Source organism: Glandiceps talaboti, chromosome 5 (assembly GCF_964340395.1).
Source record: "Glandiceps talaboti chromosome 5, keGlaTala1.1, whole genome shotgun sequence".
Lineage (NCBI taxonomy): Eukaryota > Metazoa > Hemichordata > Enteropneusta > Spengelidae > Glandiceps > Glandiceps talaboti.
The window spans coordinates 5,194,761-5,215,592 of NC_135553.1; the positions used below are offsets into that span (position 1 = coordinate 5,194,761).

Consider the following 20,832-nt stretch of genomic DNA (forward strand, 5'->3'; position numbering starts at 1 on the left):
TGATGATGATGATGATGATGATGATGGTGGTGGTGGTGGTGGTGGTGGTGGTGGTGGTGGTGGTGGTGGTGGCGGTGTCGGCGTTGGTGGTAATGATGATTCTTTTTGTACAATTTTTCTTCCACTGTTTCTTGTTTTAAGGGTTTCTTATTTTTCTACAGACGTCGGCTGACATCATCTTGCAAAATTTACATTTTCTTCCATGTACGCATATCAATGGTTGTTTTATTTATATTTACACATAATGGGTCGTGCCAGCATCATGAATCATTACATTAACTCACACACCTGGTTGTCAATTCATGATATATAAGTTGATCCTGAAGGAAGTATCATAAACACGATGACTATTTTGGTGTAAAGTATATAAATATGGTTTTGATAAAATGGGACCAATGACGAGCATGATTTGAACTCAGCTACATTACCTTAAGATGACACAGAAACTAGAAAATTCATGTTCCAAAACGCTGTATTGTGAGACCTCTCTCAAGTAGAGCTATGAAAAGTACCACTCGGACTTACAGGGTGGGTTAACTGTCCAGTCTGAATAAAGTTTACGAATAAGTGTTGCGACTGATTTGTTTAAGCTTCTGTTATCATTATATATTTACAATGTATAATTAAGAATCAAGAGGCGTCCATATCAAAAGTGATCATGAAAAAAAAACATTAAAAAAAACTAAATATGATTGTAAGATCATTTTTTTGCTTTAAATATTAGACTAGTACTAGTATAACCATGGTCATGGGATTTGAAAAACATGGCCGGGATCGTGACATGGTCAGTATATTAGTTCTGTTGGACAGGGATTCAATGACTGTCACGGTATTGGATGTGACCAACGAACTCAACCAGACATGTTATCTAGTATTGAAAGACATTCCACGTCATTTAGACCGCTGCCGGCTTTATAGAGGTCGTCTTTTGTTGTTGCCGTAAGCGGATACTTCCATACACTCACGAACAGGTGACGTCACTGAAAACAAAAGTCAGAGCTCTGCAAACAAACAATGCACAGGTTGGTCAGTTCATTGTAACGGAGACGTTGCCTGACTACCTGTTATCTCAGACCACTATAGTGGTCTGAGCTGTTATAAAATATGGACAAAGTCTTCGACCCTCGTCAGCGATCCCAAAATTCCGACATAGTCTTAGCAAATCCTGCAGCAGTGGAATTGACAGAAGTCATGAGTAAGAATTCTAGTAATGGCGAATTAAAAACAGGAACGGAAGACACCAACCGTCCCGTAACAAAGAGGGCACGGAAACGGTCTTCACGACGTCGACGGGAAGGACTTTTAAAAAGTCTGCTTGTCGGTACGGAAGGGACAATACAGGAGGACCCTGAAGACGAAGACTCAATGGATATTTGGGAGGTACGAGAAATGAAAGTTATTTAAAGTTTCAGAAAGTTAAACGTAGATATGTTGCTTTCTTTATCTTTTAGCTATGACCATTGCGTAGCTTTCTGTAGATCTACACAAGAATCTTTGAATGACAAAGAATTGTCAATAGAAAGCACTGTGTAGGGCCAGGTTGTTTGGAAAAGGGGTTATGCTCTTTGACAACTGGCAGACGCTTTGATTGTCTGCACTAATAGTAATAAAAAGTATACTGAGTTGCTCGTGTAACATCTGCACAATTCACAGTTAGCAGTTGTTCCTTTGACAACTGTTGTCCAAAACAATCTAATCACAAATGTGGCAATTCCAATGCTGACAAAAGTGCTGCAAATGAACGGGACCCTTTTCCTAGCTGGCAACAATTAGATAAACAATCACCTCATTTACTCTATGCATAAATACATAAACTGGTTGACATTTGACGCTGATTGTTGACCGAGAGACTTGTACAAGACCATCACAAGTTTGTAAGCTAGAGAATTGTCAATACATCGTAACCTTGGACCGAGCATGTTTTGAATACTTGATCGGAGGAACCTAACATAGACTGCAATGCCATGAAAGTAGAAGTGCTACTGTACTATTAGAAAGACTACATGCATGCTGCATTGGTCATTATACCTCGGACTACTCCTACTTGCGGACGGAGCAAGCTGGAACTTGATTCTAATAATGTCCCTCGCCTTTCGTTAGGTGTTTACGGACAGTCAGAATTCTGTACTCCGTCTGGAAGCAGGACTAACCCCTGACCTCTACAATTGCTTTTATAGTTGTATAAGATTGTACATAGCCTAGGCTACTGCATCATATAAAACAGTCTTGTCTAGATGGTTTTCTCTGAAAAGGAATATTTCTCTCCCGTGAACGTTAATTCGGGATTTTGTACATTTGTAATATTAATAGTTTCAACGTCAGCGCTCCTATCTATTTTTCTCCTTTCAAACCATAGCATTCAGTAATTCTCAACAACAACCAGCAAGTGAAATGACGTTTGATACCACATACATGTAGTACTCCTTACCACAACTGTGACTGTGACAATGGGACTGCCATAAAAGGTTTCAAAAAAGAAACTGGGTTGGAAATTGGGTTGACCAGACTGGTTATCGCTCACATGTGTCTACCATATACACTATGATCTACTTGCACTGAAGGTCAATAATGGATTCAGCACACATATGTCTTACAACTTAGAATTCCTCACAAGTACGATAATGTCTCATCGGATTATTACATGTAATACCGCATTGTTAAAAGATATCGTGATTCTAAACTACTTGTAATTCAATTTATATCAGCCATAGACCCTGGCTGCCCAAGTGTGATTCAAATTGAGTTACTCAACTGTAACGTAATCGTTCTTATAATTATATAAAGAATACCTGGACATTCCAACTGTGTGCACTCTTTGTCTCGAACTCCACACAGTATACTCGTTCAGAAAGGAACGATTTATCATTTTAATTCCTAGATAGGGAGGATGGGGTTGGAGTTTTGGACTTGTTCAAATACGCACATTGAGTATGCCGTTTTCACAATTTTGATGTCGTAGCAAGCACGGGAAAATAGAGAGTATAGTACAATATCTGTAAATCTAACAGACATTTGAAATTCTTGTCACCTGAAAACACATAAACAGTGCTGACCTATATACATTAAGTAGAAGTTAAAGACCCTAAATACATTGAAACATTATGGTTTTTATCTTTTGACAAGTTATAGAACACTGTAATAGTGATATAAGATATTATCTTGTGTGTGTTACATTGTACCTCTATTGCATAAGTATATTATTGACACTGTTGTAGTTTTCCATGAATAATATTTTATGTTTCATCCTGAATTTCCACTGCAGGCTGCAAGAGCTGGTAAGACTGATAGTATACGATATTTACTACTTGATAAACACAATTTATTGAATAAAACCGATGCTAATGGGGTGACTGCATTACATTATGCTGTCAGATATAATTACGAGGATGCTGTAGAAGAACTATTGAATCAAGGTGCAGGTAAGACGATAGCGTTGATTAATTCAAAACTGGCAAAAAGGTTTGCGAAAGTCTTTTAATTTCTCGGGAAATAAAAGCAATTCTGAGGGATTAAACACACATTACATGTGGAGGACTGGTTGGTCTTTTTGGGGGGAGGGGTCGTTATTTTTTATTCCTCAGAAGACTCGAATGTGAAAGAGTAAAATCCACCCACCTTGTACGGCAAGCAAATACATATACTGACAGGTGCAAAGTGCTCGTGTATAAAAAACATACTGACGTCACACTATAGGAAAAGATCCACTGTGCACTAACTTGAATTTAAATGGACGATGCGAGGGATGGTCGTATCTTTCAAGTGTGATTTCCTTATATGATGAAGTGGTGATGAGTAAGCTCATTCCTTAGATGTCTCTTGAACTAGAGAGTTAATATCGTCTATTCTGTTTGCTGCTTTGAAAAGAAGACTTACAGCCGGTACACAATAAACGAAAATTGCTGTACAAGGAACAAATATATCAAACGGAAAAAATGAAAGCGGCTAAATTTTACATACGGTCACACTCTCCGTTTTGGTCAATCAACACAAACAAAAATGATATATTATGATAATTTTGATTAATTCACTTCGTTCTTTATCAGATCCCAGTGCTCGAATACGTGATTATTTGTATACGCCACTACACATAGGAGCTAAGGGAAACCATACCACTACTGTGAAGTTCTTATTGAAATTTGGTGCCGACATAAACGCCAGGGACGACAAGGGAATGGTACCATTGCACGTGGCTGCAAGGAGAGGTCAACAAGAAGCAACAGAGGTGAGATTATGACGTAATACCGATTATCATCTTACCTACAAATGTATACAAAAATTATTTTATTTAAAGCTGCACCAGCCGCAACTGGAACATTTTTTGAAAGTTACCCGTTTGTCATCATAATGACTTATTCGTAACATTGTTCACCATCCCCTGTAGGTAAACACATTTGTGTAGCACTACACATATTATGTAGTACGGGGATTTTAGGCCAGCATAAAAAAATCAGAGCCCCTAATGAATCATAATTTCAACTTATTACTATAATAGTACTCATAGATAAAATAGACCTCCAATATTGACATGTACAGTGTCTAATTAGTGATATTTTAAAAAAATGTTCAGTAAATATATTGTTGGTTGTCTGGTCGAAAAAAATGGTACCCCAGTTACAGCAAGTGTGGGTTTGAGATTTTCGGGGGCATCAATTAATAATACCTAACTTTCTTAATATTATTGCGTATAATTTATACTAGTGAAGTTGTAACACGGTCTCTACACTCAAATTCCTCTAAACTCCCATTGTATACTTGGAGTATAACCAATAAGATATAGGGGTGTTGATGACGGACATACAATAGCTGCCATCGAATACCGAAGTACTAAATTTTCTGTGACGAAATCCCATTTCAGGTTTTGACTGTTGCGAGAGGAGCTAGTGTCAATGTTAGAGACTACGATGGGATGACACCACTGCACCATGCCGCATGTACACATGGAAATGTCAACCTTTGCAACTTTTTGGTAAGAGAAGTTTCCTCAACATATCTATGCTGTGATTGAAATTTAACAGGAAAAGTCAGAGTAGTGTGCGTGTCTGTGATGATTAAAAACCGTAGTTTAGACAACTACTAGTAGCCTAAGGGTAGGTATGACTTGAAGTGTGACTTTGAGTGTTTTATAGCTCCACTAGTGGCAACGTTTTAACTGGAGCGATTTTTAAAACTCTTTTGTTGGATATTATGACTTAATAGTATCGTACTCTCTGCAAAGTGTTGAATCACCTGTTGGTAAACACATGTAACTGTACACACACTATGGTGCAATAAATCCTATCAAATCGGTTTTCAGGTCCGCACCTTAAAATCAGCACTCCAATGAATCACGTTTTCAACCTGTTATTCTACTACTTATACATACAATAGATATTTAATAGGCATGTATAATGTCTACTTATTGGTATTTTAACCATTTTCGATGAATATATTGGTTGCCTGATCGACAAAATAATACCCAAATTACAGCTAGTGCAGGTTTCAGGGGGGGGGGTGTTGTTATAAATTATGATTTCCACACGATATTGAGATGATACTGTATCATGATTTACTTAAATCCAACTCTCGACATGTCACGGGTTAAACACTTTCATCTCTAAAACTGGACGGTATCACTGTGACCTAGAAGGAAAATATTCCTTTCACATCCCGGTATATTGCGACAATGTTGGTTTGTAGTTATACACACAATTTTCCCGGTATCTTTTAATTTAATTATCAAAACAGTTTACGCTATCTTTATTTTTATGTATTCAAATTTGCGTTATTTCAAAACGGGTTAGATAAGCTATAACTAGAGTGTGTTTTGACGGCCACGTTATATTAAAAGTATACTGTTAATACTTTTCAAGTTTTCTGTCTGTATTTCAAAAGAATTTAGGTCGTTATTCACAATTTTTGGCTCTACCTGCTACATTTGCAGATTGAAAATGGTGCTGACATCAGGTGCAAAGAAATCAATGATATTACGCCTTTAATGTTCGCTGCCATCAGAGGAAACATGGAGATCATGAAACTCATTCTAGAAGTCGGTAAGGCTTTCTCGCCACTTACACCGAAATATCTTTCCAAACATTCCAGTATGAAAAAAGCTTTTGTACTTTGTCATAATTACCACATCATGCATGTTAATGTAGTTTATACCTTGGAAAAAAATCTTAAACGTTTGCAGATACTGTGTCCAAGAATGTCCAAACCTATTGTAAGTTAAAGTCAAGAAAAACAGTCAGGGTTCACAGTATTAATTTTAAATACATGTCAAAATAAAATCGAAATTAAACCATTTTAGAATCCAATATGGCCGCCAAATCCAATATGGCCGCTCTATGGGAAAATAAAAGATTAATGATTTCCATGGAAATAAGACAGTGAACCCCAAATGTCTGTTAAAAGCTTTCGTCTGGAACAGTTTGGAGAGATTTGAACACCTTTAATTTTCAGGGAAATTAGTCCCGATGCACTTTCCTAGGCAACCCCTAAGCACAGTCACTCTGATAGAGGGAATGTGCCCTTAGCTTTTACAATAGTATCTATGTTTGGAAGATTGCAACAAAGTGAAATAATCACTTGTCAGCTAAAGATAGAAACTAAACACAAACTCGTTAGAAATCTTAATAGCTTTTTTCTAATTCTACAGGTCGTGATATGGATATCAGCCCAGGACTTTTGATGGCTGATGTTGACGACGAGGGAAGTAATGCTTTGCATTTGGCCGTTGCTCGGGGTCATTTACAGGTACGTAGAACTGATCATATCTCCATCATTTTCGAGAACTCTTTTCCGGTGAGTATATACATCAGATCCACATTATAAAAGTCGAGCTGTCATCTTAGTACTTTTATCTGCAGTTAAACTTATTATGTGCAGTCATACTTTTATCATAGACTCGTTCAAAGAATGCTGTATATCGAAAGAGTCAATAACATTGCAAACCTTAGGAGAGGTATTCAGTTTGTATCTGGTTAGTACTATTGTACGTCATGTACATCATCGCGTCGCTTAAAGGGGGACGCAGGAAAGAGTATAACGGGAGTCTTTGGTGAAGAAAATGAAGGATTGAAGGAACATTATTTCGAAAGAACGGCTCTTTACCAGAGAAATATGTGAAGTTGCATAATAGGCCAATCCAAGATAATTTCCCGAAAAAGTCTATGTAATAGGATCTAGTAAAAATCGTTACCAGGAGTCTTTCTGTTTCATGCAAAGAAAATAAAACTAAAACCAGATAGTTCGATTTTATTTACTCGTCAGGCAGCAAAGTTGTGTCTGGAGTCTGGTGCCGATATTGAATCCAGTAAACATAACGGTTTTACTCCACTGCATATCGCCGCTGTCTCTGGCAATTATATCATGACAGCTCTACTACTAGAAAACGGGTCAAAGGTCAACGCCAAGGATGACGAACACATGACACCTTTACATAGGTATGTAATGTGCTCTTTATAAGAAGAGGCGACATAGTATTGCATCGTACGTATATAAAAGATGTCTGTATCTGCGTGCTGTTGGCATTGACAATCCTTAATGAATTCTAAGAGTGTTTGTCCAAAATTGTCATTTGAAAACATCTCAATATTATCCGTGTCTGCACCATGTACCTGATAGTGTATAAATAGGAGCTGTTGTAATTGACAGGATAGTATAAGTTCATGCGTGGTAGAAAACCAACTATCGTAGAGGAAAATGAAAAAAAAAATCTTTCTCTATAGTATATGCGAAAGGTTTCCTGGTTAGAAATGAACAGTTGGTGTAAACGAAATCGAGACAAGTCAAATGTTACTCTCACCAGTAGCTGACAATCTCTTCCCCTCCCCTGGCGGAAATTACAATGTAACACATAAACTTACCCTCTGTACTAATAACCACTTGTGTATATTTCACACACGCTATGATCACAAAATGTCGAATTGTCGCGACGCACCTCTTGTTACAGATTATGATAACATTGGTGTCATTATCCCCGCTCTGTATACGGAGGATCATTGTGTATAATTTAACAAACTGTCCGTTTACTTGATATACATGCAAGTAAACGAATTAGTATGAGCAGCGCCATCTATCATAGAGTGAATAAAACCAACAGTTTGCAATCGAAAGTCCTCAGCTTAGAAACATATGTTCTCTGTATTTTTGGTTAAAATGTTAGTACTCATGAATTAGTATGTGATTGTCTTATACTGTTTCAGAGCTTCCATGTACAGCCGAGTTGACATCATGAAGTTGTTAGTTATGGAGGTAAGATTGCAATTATGTAGTGACGATTGTTCTTAAGAAATATTTGAAGAACGTTTTTACTCATTATTGTTTTGTTTATTTGTTTGTTTACTTGTTTGTTCATCAGAGTGCCATTTTAGAATCTCAAGACCTAGAATTTTTTACTCCATTACTGGCGGCAGCCTGGAAGGGTCAAACGAGGGCAGCCAAGTATCTGATCCAACAAGGAGCCAATATAACTGTCATAGATAGAGATATGAAGACATGCATGCATTGGGCCGTAGAGGGCAATCATTACGAGTTTGCCAAAATGTTGCTAAGCAACGGTGGTGAAAGGTTGCTCAACGAGAAGGACAAGAAAGAACAGACAGTTGTTCATTATGCCGCCAAATCAGGCAATTCAAAGGTTTGTTTAGAAGATTTTATTAATATTTTATAGACAAGGTTAATTCTTAAAGCTGGCCCAGTCCTGTATAGACAACAGTTCAAGAACAGATTGAAACATTCAGAAAATGATTTTTAGTGGTACATACAACTCGTATATGTGAAAAGACTGGAAATATTTGGAGAAAAAAATCATCTGTTCAATATGAAGAATCTGTAAACAAAACAAAACTTTTTTTTGTGCAATTAACGATCATTTTTATGATATCAAGAAGTCATACAAATTGAATCTTGTTCGTGTTTTTTTTTTCTGATCTACAATGTGATACTTTTTCCTCGCTGCCCCTTTCACCGTTCTGTCATCTCCCATAATTCCGTGCGTAGGTAGACACATGTAAGAGCATATATATACCGTACTTGTTCTGTACACTATCGTATGTTTCACAAGACTTTTTCTTTCGACGCAGATCCTTTCTCTTTTAATCACATCTAACGCTGAGGTCGATGGTAAAGATTTTGACGAACGAATCCCTCTCCATATTGCTGCGAGGTGGGTTATTCATTCTGGATTTACAATACTGCAAGATCTAGAGCGTTCGAGTAGTTTTAATTTGTGACGACAGAGAAGTTTACATTGAAAAAAATCAAAATACATTAAAATTGATAGAGAAACCTGAAATTATTAAGGCTGGGTTCACCGGTCGAGTCTACCAAGTTAGTTTCTGGTTTGTTTGTCATACGTTGAATCTGTTCGGTTGCTCACAAGTTTCAAAGAATTTTTCTTTCCTATCACGAAACAAATAAGGTATCACTCATGACAATCTCGGTTAACTAGACAGTAATGTGATGTGTGTGAGAACGGTTTGTGAGCGACATTGTCCGTTGCATAGAATTGGCTTTGCGAGTATGATTGATTTTCTATCTTTCAATATTTCTTCCCCCGTATCAATATAAAACACTACTTTTAATTCCACTAAATAAGTTGTGGTCGATTGGAGTGTGTTCGGCTCTTGGCCGAAGCTTGTCCAACGAAGATCAACGATGATGACGTAGATGGTAGAACACCTCTGCTTCTTGCTGCCGAAGAAGGTTATGACAAGGTCGTCAGACAACTGTTGAAAAATGGAGCCGATATTTCCAGCAAGTAAGCAAATATCGATGATTAGTTAGTCTCATTGGTATACCCGACACTTTGCATGTTTACATTTTGCTCGAGTCGAGGATATGGATCTGAAACTTCTTGAGAACAAAATGGTGTGTACGTGGTAGCGGTTGTGGGTGGTATAGAGAGCTCAACCACTGTACTGAAGAACACATATGGGATGAATCAAGACTGCAAATGTGCTAATAGATACAGGGACAGCGACCGTGGTATTAAAATGAACATTCATTAAACATTCAATATCAATATTCAATTGAATGCCACGGTCGCCATCCCTGTAAACGTTTTCTTTGATGTATACTCTAAATTATCTTTTGTTGTGATGGTCAAAATTATCATTTACAAAATGTAACTCTATGAACTTGATACGACAAGTTTAATTGACTCAATCTTGATTTGTTTTAGGGATGAAAACCGTCGCACACCATTAGCTTTGGCTGCGACAGAGGGCCATCGTGACACCGTCAAAGTTCTGGTTGAAAATCATGCAGAAATCGATGTCTTCGACAAGAATAAGGTAGTGTTTGTTTTCTACCTGTGATACCAAAACACGTACTTTACCAGACTGTCAATTAGATCGTAAACAGTCAGTCACCAGAGCACTATCTGTTATGTAAATCTACCGACTACAAGAAGCCCACTGTACTCAGTCGGGTTTGTCCATGCATTGTATTGCACTTCGGTCAACACTTTATGAAATGTCCATGTTGTACTCTGAAATCGATAGGATACTGACCTCTAACCTTTCTGAAATATTTTGTCCAATATTCCAGAACACACCCTTGCATCTGAGTGCGGCTAATGGACACGTGGCAGTAACGCTACTATTACTGGATGAGGGCGCTACTCCGACACTTACGAATGATTCTGAACAAAATCCACTTGATGCCGCCACTTTCACCCTGGAAGAAGAAACTGCTGCTGCAATTGTCAGACATAGAACGTAACTATACATCATATCCTGATAAAACGATAGATTTTAATTGTGTAACTAGATGGATTACTCATTCATTTGAATATAGATACTAATAGTATCACGTTGTTACCATGGAAACACCTATGAAGCTGAATCATTAGGATTAAACTTAGCATTGAATTTATATACCATGATGCATATAAGCATACCTACCTACCCACCCACCTATGTGTACCTACACACACACAAACACAGGCAGACAGACAGACAGACAGACAGACAGACAGACAGACAGACAGACAGACAGACAGACAGACAGACACAAGTCTCCTCTGATAGTCATGTTAATCTAAGTCTGCCTTTGAATGTCTCAGAGTCTTCAAAAAAGAAATACTAGTAATGTGGCTGTTCGTTTATATAGTATTTGTGTACATGTATTTGCCATTTGCTTATTTGTTAACAAATTGCTGTAGGTGGAAAGAAGTAATAAACCAACCAACTGTTGAAGGATACCCTCCAATGAAGCGGTTGATTGAAAGACTGCCGGATGTCGCATTGGTTGTTTTGGATCAGTGTGTAACGTTCTCCCATTCGGACAAAGCCAATCCAAACCTTAAGGTGAGTACTGCGAGTACAGACAGCCACTCGTACATTTATCTCATCACCAAACGGAAAAGCCTGTTCCAATTGAGATGACCCATTGAAAATCTAAAACAGTAAAGCTTAATCTGAACAGGGAGTTAGATAGTATGGGAATTGAAAATTGTCGAGAATCAATTCAGGACACTTTTTGAGTGGTTTTGTCTCCAACTTAAATGTATATGTTTTCTTTCTCCTTCTTTCCAGATCACATACGATTATTATCATATTAATCCGGGTCCTGACGATGAAAGGGTGATGAAAACCGATAAACAGTGGTGTGCATTGACAGTAAGCAAATATCTTCTTGTATTCTTGTGATATAATTACATGTGGTTATATTCTATGGGCACTCATGCGTTATTCTGGCGACATGTTTTACGAATGCCAACAGATCGGCATAAGCTGATTTTGTGCGTTTTTTGGAGGTAATTTCTATTTGCTGGATATCACCATCAGGTACCTTTAGTACTTCACTTATTGCAACATTTTTAACGATCGCTTGCTTTCGTCAGAACTAAAGCATACAAATTGAACATGCTCAACATGAATTTGGATTGAGAGTTCGAATTGGATTGGTTATTTGTATCTGAGCAAGCTCAGTTTGGAATTAGAGTTTGAATTTTGGTTGTTTGTTTTGTATCTGAGCATGCTCAGTTTACATTTAGAGTAGGCAACAATTAACACTACTTAAAATCTTGTAATGATTATCGTTTGATTCTTCTTGCAGACCATGGTCGAATTTAGCAGGGAAAATTTACTCATGCATGAACTCTGCAAGACACTGCTGGCTATCAAATGGTAATGCATAACCGTGGCAATCATGACGTCATTATTTCACGCAGTTAATAATTGTTTCGAATTCTCATGACTCACAGGTGATAGATATTTTATCGACATTTTCGTCGATTTTAATTCAAAAATATAAGTTCTCTACATGTAATTTAAATGTACTATTTTTTATTTTCGGCAGTGTTGCATCACTATTCTTATATCTTTCACGTTTGAAAAAAATTGAATGTATTCTCATGTCTTTTTCTATAGGAAGAGATTTGCTCGTTACTTCTTTACCTTCGATTTTTGTATGTATTTGGTATTCCTGGCAGCGATAATGACGTACATGCTATCAAGCCCACGCCCTGTCGGTGAAAGGTTGGATTCACATGGGTGTCCAATCCCACCAGGAACTAACCAAAGTGATATAATTGTCGATGAGGTAAGAAAATCACGAAAAGTAGTTTTTAACAAACAACATCGCATATGTAGTAACGAATGCCACGTATGAGCCACCGTTTCAACATCTTTGATGATGCCATTTCTATATTTGCCCCTATCAAAGCTTGAAAAGATAAAAATAGAAGCTATCGACTGTCTGACTGCCAAGCTAAAATAAAAGTGATATGCCAGGTGTTAATTGAATGCCTTCCACCCATACAACGTCCATTAAATACATGAACAATAAATGGCATTATCTATACAACTTCAGAGCTGCGTTTATTTGTTACATGAAATTAATTATGTAGCTGTTATTTCTAATGAGTGATATACATAACTAATATCACTTCCCGCAATTTATTCCTCAAAGGATGGTAACCTGCATTTTACAGTCGGTACAGAGAGAAAATTTTTGATCGCGATTGAATCGTATGTCTTCCTATATTGTGTTGCCAACGTCATCAGAGAGATAGTGGAGATCATCAAACTGGTAAGTACTCGTTTGTCTTATTTGATTTGATTGGTAGATGGCTTCGTATGTTTTGATTGGCTGATGGCTTTCTATGTTTATTCGATATGATTGGTGGATAGCTTCGTATGTTTTATGTGATATACAATTATTGGCGGATGGCTTCGTGTTCTTTATCTTAATGAGATTGGCGAATGCCTATACTATCAAAATCACAAGTCCACATGGTTCTGGTTTTGGTGGGGCACTAGTATGTAATTTCTGTGAGCTTGAATGGGAAATGCGATATATAATTTGTAATACATTTGTGAAGAATAGAATAGAAATAGAACATGTATACGTTTTTAAGCAGAACATTCAACATAGCATTGACACATAGAGTAAGTGTATGCCCTATTTTGATTGATGAAACAGAAGAGATCTATGTTTTCTATAAATAACCGAATTTATGCCCCTGAATCATTTATCTAGGCCTAGGCGAATTTAATCTAGATGCATGTGAATTTGTCAAAAATAATCAACTAAATTGAAATGGCCAGCTGAATCCGACAATTCCAACAAATGATATGGGAAGCATAAAGACACAAAGTAGTTCTAATGTCGCAAATTATAATTAAAACCATTTTTGAACAGGAAAATTCTCATGTCAAATTCAATGTCACTAAGGAATTTATATTTTTTCTTTTATCAAAGTTTCCTAGTAAGTTCGTTTTCGTCTATTTTTTCAATAAGGTACACATTTTATTTGCTTTCTAGAGACTACAATATTTTTCTGAAATTTCGAACTATGTCGACTGGGGGTTGTACACAACTGCTGTGTTCTTTGTTTTACCACCTGGAAATCAACCATGTACGTATCAGTGGCAAGGAGGAGCTATGGCTGCCTTCTTTGGTTGGATGAATCTCATTATGTATGTAAGAAGGTGAGAGTTCTAGATCATCAGATGATTGAATCTAACGTTGTATTACCAGCGTTTTAATTTTAATCAGGACAGGCGTTGGATACGAGGGTTAAGAGCAACAACAGCTAAGGATGTAACACAACAGTGCTGTGAGCAAGTTAGCATAGAACTTATCATTGAACCATTCAAAGGTGTGAAAAGTGTTGGCTGAACAGCATATGTCAATTAAAAATGGCGCCCATATATTGTTATTCACGCAGGCATCAAATCCTCTGATTGGCTGCTTCATGCGTCGGTCGGTAGAGGGCGATAAACATGACCGCTTCCTAAGGCATATAGCTTGAACTATACGAAAATACAATGAAATCGAAAATAATACCACTAAATGATGTCATTTTATGAATGTAATTTTTCCAATATCTCATCCATTTGTATCGGCTTGTTTGTTCTTCTTTGACTTTGTGTTCATTTGTTTTCCTTCAAGGTTCGCAATGTTTGGCATTTATATCGAAATGTTTTTCCAAGTTATTAAGTCTTTTATGAAGGTAGGTGGTGAAAGCAGCTAACTCATATCAAAACTAAACACTTTTCACTCGAATGAATCCAATGGACAAGGTAAACAAAACATCTTTCATTTTTGGTACTACATTGAAAAGCAGCCATATGATTTCCTAAATCTAAATCCAAGTTTCCAATTTTTAATCATTTTAACTTCTTTTTGGAGATCAGTGTTTCAATTGCATGTGCCCATATATAGAAGTACTAGTGTTGCGTCTCGTGGTTGATGGTCGAGGCGAGGACACGTGTTACCTCAAATCACGTCTTAGTTTAACTTAAAATTCATATCTGTCACTCGGTGAAGTAATAGGTGTGGCAGTATTATGGAGAGAATCTTTGAGGAAACATTTGTGATTTGTAGGATTTTATTTTGATGTTGCCTCTTAGTCTGTTAGGCTAGTGTTCATTTCACTGATGATCAAGTACAACTCCTTTAGCTTATACAGCGCCAACAACGGCGAACCTTTCAGTCTACTTTACACACCGAGAGCAGACGTTTAAAACCCAGCAGTCGTCCCATTCACACGCGCACGCACGCCTTGGGGTCCCACGCTATGAACACCTACACTCCGGTACGTTTGTTTCTGGGTATGATAATGAAAAAACATTTCCCCAAGTGAAACCTGGTGTCATGCAAATATACCAAATTCAACGTTGAGATAGGAATTTGGGATGTGTAAGAACTTGACGTAGTGATGACGTATGGCCATGATCGATGTTTGTCAATTAACAAAAAGCATTTTACCCTGACATGCGTAATGGACCACTAATGAACTAAGCCATGTAGCACAGCTGAATCGTAACCTCCCGAATACAAACACAAATGCAAATGCAAACGCGAATACGAATACGAATACGAATACGAATACGAATACGAATACGAATACGAATACGAATACGAATACGAATACGAATACGAATACGAATATCATTGCATTGGTCATTAAGAATAATATTTTAACTTAATTATTTCAGGCTATAATGGTGTTCATTCTGTTTGTGTTGGCGTTCTCATCGTCATTTTTCATGCTACTTGGCAGAATTGTAAGTATTAGGGGTATATTTTGATTTATATTTGATAAAGGTTAGCTTTAACCAAAAGTAAACTGTATTTCTTCAACCGTTTTAAAACTTACGTGTATTAGAGTTTGAATTTTAGTTCTCATTGATTTTTTGAGTTTATACCGCTGAGCTGCATGCAGTGAACCACTTGATTGGCCTTATTACGTGCTTTCTTATAGTTTGCCTCAGACTGGTACGACTACTTTTCACATTTACATTGTATATAAAAAAAGGTGTTTATGTGTCAATTTAAATTGTATAGATTTTAAAAGTAGTGTGTAGAATTCAACACATTCTAACTTCAGAGTGATTATAACAGTACGTCATTGTGATTGGGGGTTAGTTCTCAATGAACTGTTGCAACTCAATGCGATCTAATGACAAACATGACAGTATCAGTTGGGTATGTAACGTAAATCATGTTAGTTATTATTCGTCCCTCTGGGCTACAGTTCATATTCATGTTTATAACGTGCCATTGATTCTTGTATTGATATGATAAATATTCGTGTTACTCTCAGGAGGCGTTTAGCGACTTTGGTGGGTCTTTTGTCAAAGTATGTGTGATGACTGTCGGTGAGATGGATTACACTGATATCTTTTATGGTGACACGAGTCTAAAGCCATTTGAAGAATCTGCGATGGTCTTGTTTACAATCTTCCTCTTTCTCATGCCAATTATGCTGATGAATCTAATGGTAAGATTGACACTTAGTCTTTTAGTTACAGCTGAAACAGGAAGCGTTCATCAGAAGACTATATGACAGTCATCGCATCACAGACAAGTAATTTGTAACATGTAACATACATTTATAGTCAAAGTTGAACATTTTCCAAGTTGTAATTGTTGTTTTACTTGATAGACAGCAGTGATTTTACTGCTGGAGACAATATGATTTTTATCATGGAGGGGAGTATAAAAAAAAACCTAATTGTTGTAAACAAAACTCTCCTAAATAGCAATAGTGCTGTGTTCATCAGTAAAAATATTGAACTCTTATCTAGCAAGTAAGACAACAACTTCAACTTGGCAAGTGATAATCTTAGGTCATAAATTGTATATCACATATACAGTCTTTTCGGGGACACTTCTTGTTTTAGCTGTATATTCCAGACGTCACTGTATTTTGGCAATTTTCGACATTTCTCTACAAACATATTTGAATCGTTTACTTCCTTCCCAGCAGTTACATTGCATATCTATACATAGTTGTTATCTTTTATCTTTTATGCTTTAGAAAGAGAGAAAGATATGTGAATGACATTGAATTGTTATTTACTAAAAATCTGATTTTGTGACTTGATGAATTAGTCTGTAAGGTACGCCGTGAAGGGGCGCCCTCACACATTGGTCAACCCTCGGAGAGAGATGAACTGACGTCAGTTTTATGATACGTGAATGTATTATTTCATCAAAGATTTTACTGGTGTTCCTTTTTGTTACATGCAAACAATAAATATATAAAATTTTGTTTATGCAGGTTGGTATTGCCGTCGGTGATATTGAATTCATACAACAAAACGCAAACGTTGAAAAGATGGAATTACAAGTAAGTGAAAAGTAGCTATGCGCGCGTGTGTATGTGTCTGTGTGTGTGTGTGTGTGTGTGTGCGTGTGTGCGTGCGTGCGTGCGTGCATGGAGGGGCAACTCACTCCAAAACCATAACCCAGGTGCAACTGAATAACTAAAACACATTGTTTGTGATAGGGGACATATTTACTTGAAAAAGAGACCTCAAGTGTACTTTCACAACATAGTGCTATCAGAAACATTTATCTCGGGATATCTTCAAACATGGGGTTTATTCTATCTTGCAGGGAAGGTGAGAAGAGGGGGGAGGGTATGACCATGTATAACTAGCCTTATTAAGACTATTTTTCATGCCCGTCTTTGGTTCCTTTTCACGGGAAACCCTTTGCGTGGAAGTCAAAATCATAAGAATATTTGTTTTAAAAGAATTTCAGCTGCCAGTGATATTCTCATCTGCCGCGGGCGTCTTTGTTGGCTAGGCGAGGTCACAGTACATAGTGTTTTCCAATTCGATATGGTCTATAATTTGGAAATGAAATTACATGTATAAGTCGATGACATCGCTTGAATGTACAATCTTTCCTTCAGATCGGGTTAGTGCGATCCATTGAACAGAGTTTACCCAAGGTGTTACAACGGAGATGGCACGTCGACAAGATGGTGGTTGAACCCTACAAACGAAGAATAATGAAGAGGGTAAAGTTTAACGATTCTGTCTTCCACATCGAACGTTCTACAAATTTGATTAAACTGGACTTATGGATGAGGATCGAGTATTTATTTTGGATTTTGAATTTATAAAACAATTTTATCATGGCTTCCTACTTGAAAATGTAAAAGAACATATGCCAAGTCCTTATTTGTAACGCAATCAATTGCAACAGACTGTTAAAAATGTAAAATGTTTGTTACTGTTCGTACAATAACAAACTATTTTACATATCTGTTATCATTTCGCAATGTATTGAGTTACAAACACAGACTTTGTCAATGTGTTAATTCATATTGATTTTTTCAAGTAGGAAGCCGTGATGAAATTGTTTTATAAATTATTAAAATCCAAAATAAATACACAATCCTCATCCATGTGGCCACTTTAATACAATTAGCAATCAAATGAATTCAGTTTGAGCAAAATCCACAGAGAGAGAGAGAGAGAGAGAGAGAGAGAGAGAGAGAGAGAGAGAGAGAGAGAGAGAGAGAGAGAGAGAGAGAGAGAGAGAGAGAGAGAGAGAGAGAGAGAGAGGAGGGAGGGAGGGAGGGAGGAGGGAGGGAGGGAGGGAGGGAGGGAGAGAGAGAGAGAGAGAGAGGATAATTAATTTAAAGTCACTGTGCATTAATTGATACATTCGTGTCGAAGTGATTTGAACAAACTTCTAGTGTATGCGTTGAAATTTGTTTTACAGATAAAAAACCAGTTTTCAAGAAGAAATGAAGAGGCGAAGATTGCTGCCAAGGAAGAAGCTAAACTGAAACAAGAGGAAAATGACCAGGACCAACTCAGAAAAGAAATTGACGAGATGAATACAAGGTGAGTTATATCTTGTGTAAAAAACTAATAGTATACATATCTAATTTCTGGCAATTTTTTATTACAATTGTAATGATTATGTGTACGTATGATTGCAATTAGGAATTAAGCCATTAATACGAGTTATACGTTTACTACCACAAATACGTAACAATACAAACGTTAACATCCAAAATGGAGACGACGTTTTCATCGCAAGTAATCCAGATACATATTACTTGCCAAATATGTCAAGCTTTTGTATGGGGGAAAATGTAACCAGTTTTGTATAATGCAAATTCCGATGTTGATTTATAAAAGTTACATATTTCTATCTTTTCACATAGAATGACGTCATCACATAAGATGCTAATGACGATGATGGACAGACAGACAGATTTAGTTCGAAAGATAGCCGAAAAGATGGACGTACCATACGACGAAGCTGACTTCCTAACACATGATAAAACTGTAATAACTTAATAATTCATACCGCCATTATTTTTTTTACCACGGCATAAACTAAAATTTGGTTCTTTCGAGTCCAAAAATACCGCATTGCATTATTATAACATGGTATGATAGGATCAATGTCGAAGTTGCACAGTGCATTATGGGAGACCGAGACTGTCTCGAGATATTCTTGTGGATACAAGTTTAGAATTTTAAAATCTTAAAAGAATATTTACAGAGATTTTATTTAGAATGGGGTAATTTATATCAACAAACGTCTATATCGTGTAAATATAAGACTACCAAACAAAAACTTTTAAAAATCATATTTCATCTTTTCCCTTTTGTACACTTTTGACTTAATATATCTTGATTTTGTGATTTGGATGTCTTTCTATTAAATCTTAATTTGGATGTTTGATAACTATTTATATTAATAAAATAATGAAATGGTCGATACGTATTTTAGTCTCTTTTTATCACGGTGGTACTCTGTTACTTTGCACTTCCTGTATCATAGTTCTCATCTCAGTACTCTGTCTATTTGTCTGCCTCCCTGCCTGCATATTTGTCTGTCTGTCTGTCTGTCTGTCTGTCTGTCCGTTTGTTTGTTTGTTTGTTTGTTTGTTTGTTTGTTTGTTTGTTTGTGTGTGTGTGTGTGTCTGTCTGTTTGTCTGTCTGTCTGTCAATATCGTTCGGTCTCACTCGCCCTCCCTCTCTCTCTCTCCCTCCCTCCCTCCCTCCCTCCCTCCCCCCCTCTCTCTCTCTCTCTCTCTCTGTCTCTCTCTCTCTCTCTCTCTCTCTCTCTCTCTCTCTCTCTCTCTCTCTCTCTCTCTCTCTCTCTCTCTCTCTCTCTCTCTCTCTCTCTCTCTCTCTCTCTCTCTCTCTCTCTCTCTCTCTCTCTCTCTCTCTCTCTCTTTGATTTCTTGCCACGAACGCAAATTCTCCAGTTCCAAGAGGGGAGGAAAGAAAATAATTGAAATAGTACCAATTAAAGTGGCCATATGGATGAGGATTGGGTATTTATTTTGGATTTTTATTTTATAAAACAAATTTATCATGACTTCCTACTTGAAAAATCAACGTGAAATAAAAAGTCTGTGTTTGAAACTCAATATTATACATTGCAAACAGCTATTTAAAAAAGTGGTAAAGGTTTGTTATTGTACGTACAATAACAAACATTTTACACATTTATTATGCTTTTACCATGTATCGAGTTACAAACAAGGACTTGGCATATGTTGTTTCACATTTATTTTTCAAGTAGGAAGCCATGATAAAATTGTTTTATAAATTAAAAATACAAAATAAATACCCAATCCTCATCCATATGGTCACTTTAAGTACTTTTCATTTACAATGGTAGATATGTTGATCAATTCACGAGTCATGAAAGGTATATGAACATCTCTTTAAAATGCAAATATAATCAAGTCTTTAGATTATGTAATGTTTTTTTAAAGACAACATCGTTTCAGTATAATTGACGTATTAGTATTTCATCAATGTTTTCAACTAAAGACAACTCATTACCGTTAATGCAATACAGCTGTGGAATCATTCGTTGTACAGGATATCACAGTTTACACACTCTTTCTGGTATTATGCTGATTGACTGCTCCCCATTAAGGCACCTTAGACAAGTAATGGATGTCCGATTGCCAAAGTAAATGAAGATCTGAGTCTTTTCCGTTACTACACTAAGTCCCTGGATAATTTTACTTTACGAGTAAATTACGAATTACGGATCTATTACGTCCCTTGTCACTTTACTTACGATACTTAGCCAATAATTTTCCTCTACCAAATTAAGCCC

The 20,832-nt window shown here is 36.8% G+C and overlaps 1 protein-coding gene across 2 annotated transcripts; it reads left to right on the plus strand.

The window, feature by feature from the left end:
• The first annotated feature begins 1,036 nt into the window (after positions 1-1,036).
• LOC144435578 (transient receptor potential cation channel subfamily A member 1-like) lies at positions 1,037-19,395 on the plus strand. Of its 2 annotated transcripts, none has more exons than XM_078124165.1 (26): positions 1,037-1,380; positions 3,263-3,419; positions 4,044-4,222; positions 4,856-4,966; positions 5,921-6,029; positions 6,635-6,732; positions 7,249-7,421; positions 8,184-8,232; positions 8,339-8,617; positions 9,063-9,145; positions 9,578-9,739; positions 10,163-10,274; positions 10,531-10,700; positions 11,147-11,291; positions 11,520-11,603; positions 12,043-12,113; positions 12,357-12,528; positions 12,898-13,017; positions 13,753-13,919; positions 14,383-14,443; positions 15,432-15,500; positions 16,040-16,216; positions 17,000-17,068; positions 17,639-17,746; positions 18,457-18,581; positions 18,908-19,395. In XM_078124165.1, the coding sequence occupies exons 1-26, from the start codon at positions 1,105-1,107 to the stop codon at positions 19,041-19,043; spliced, it is 3,462 nt and encodes a 1,153-aa protein (XP_077980291.1). In that variant the 5' UTR covers positions 1,037-1,104; the 3' UTR covers positions 19,044-19,395. The 2 variants fall into 2 exon arrangements, with proteins under 2 accessions (XP_077980291.1, XP_077980292.1); XM_078124166.1 differs by having other exon boundaries at positions 12,357-12,519.
• Positions 19,396-20,832: the final 1,437 nt, after the last annotated feature.

What these genes read in the sequence shown, in the direction of transcription:
- LOC144435578 (XM_078124165.1), top strand. Translation starts at nt 1,105, where the DNA reads ATGGACAAAGTCTTCGACCCTCGTCAGCGATCCCAAAATTCCGACATA. An exon ending in TTGCTCGGGGTCATTTACAG is followed by an intron (nt 6,733 to 7,248) that starts GTACGTAGAACT and finishes TTTACTCGTCAG; the next exon opens with GCAGCAAAGTTGTGTCTGGA. An exon ending in CCTCTCCATATTGCTGCGAG is followed by an intron (nt 9,146 to 9,577) that starts GTGGGTTATTCA and finishes CCACTAAATAAG; the next exon opens with TTGTGGTCGATTGGAGTGTG.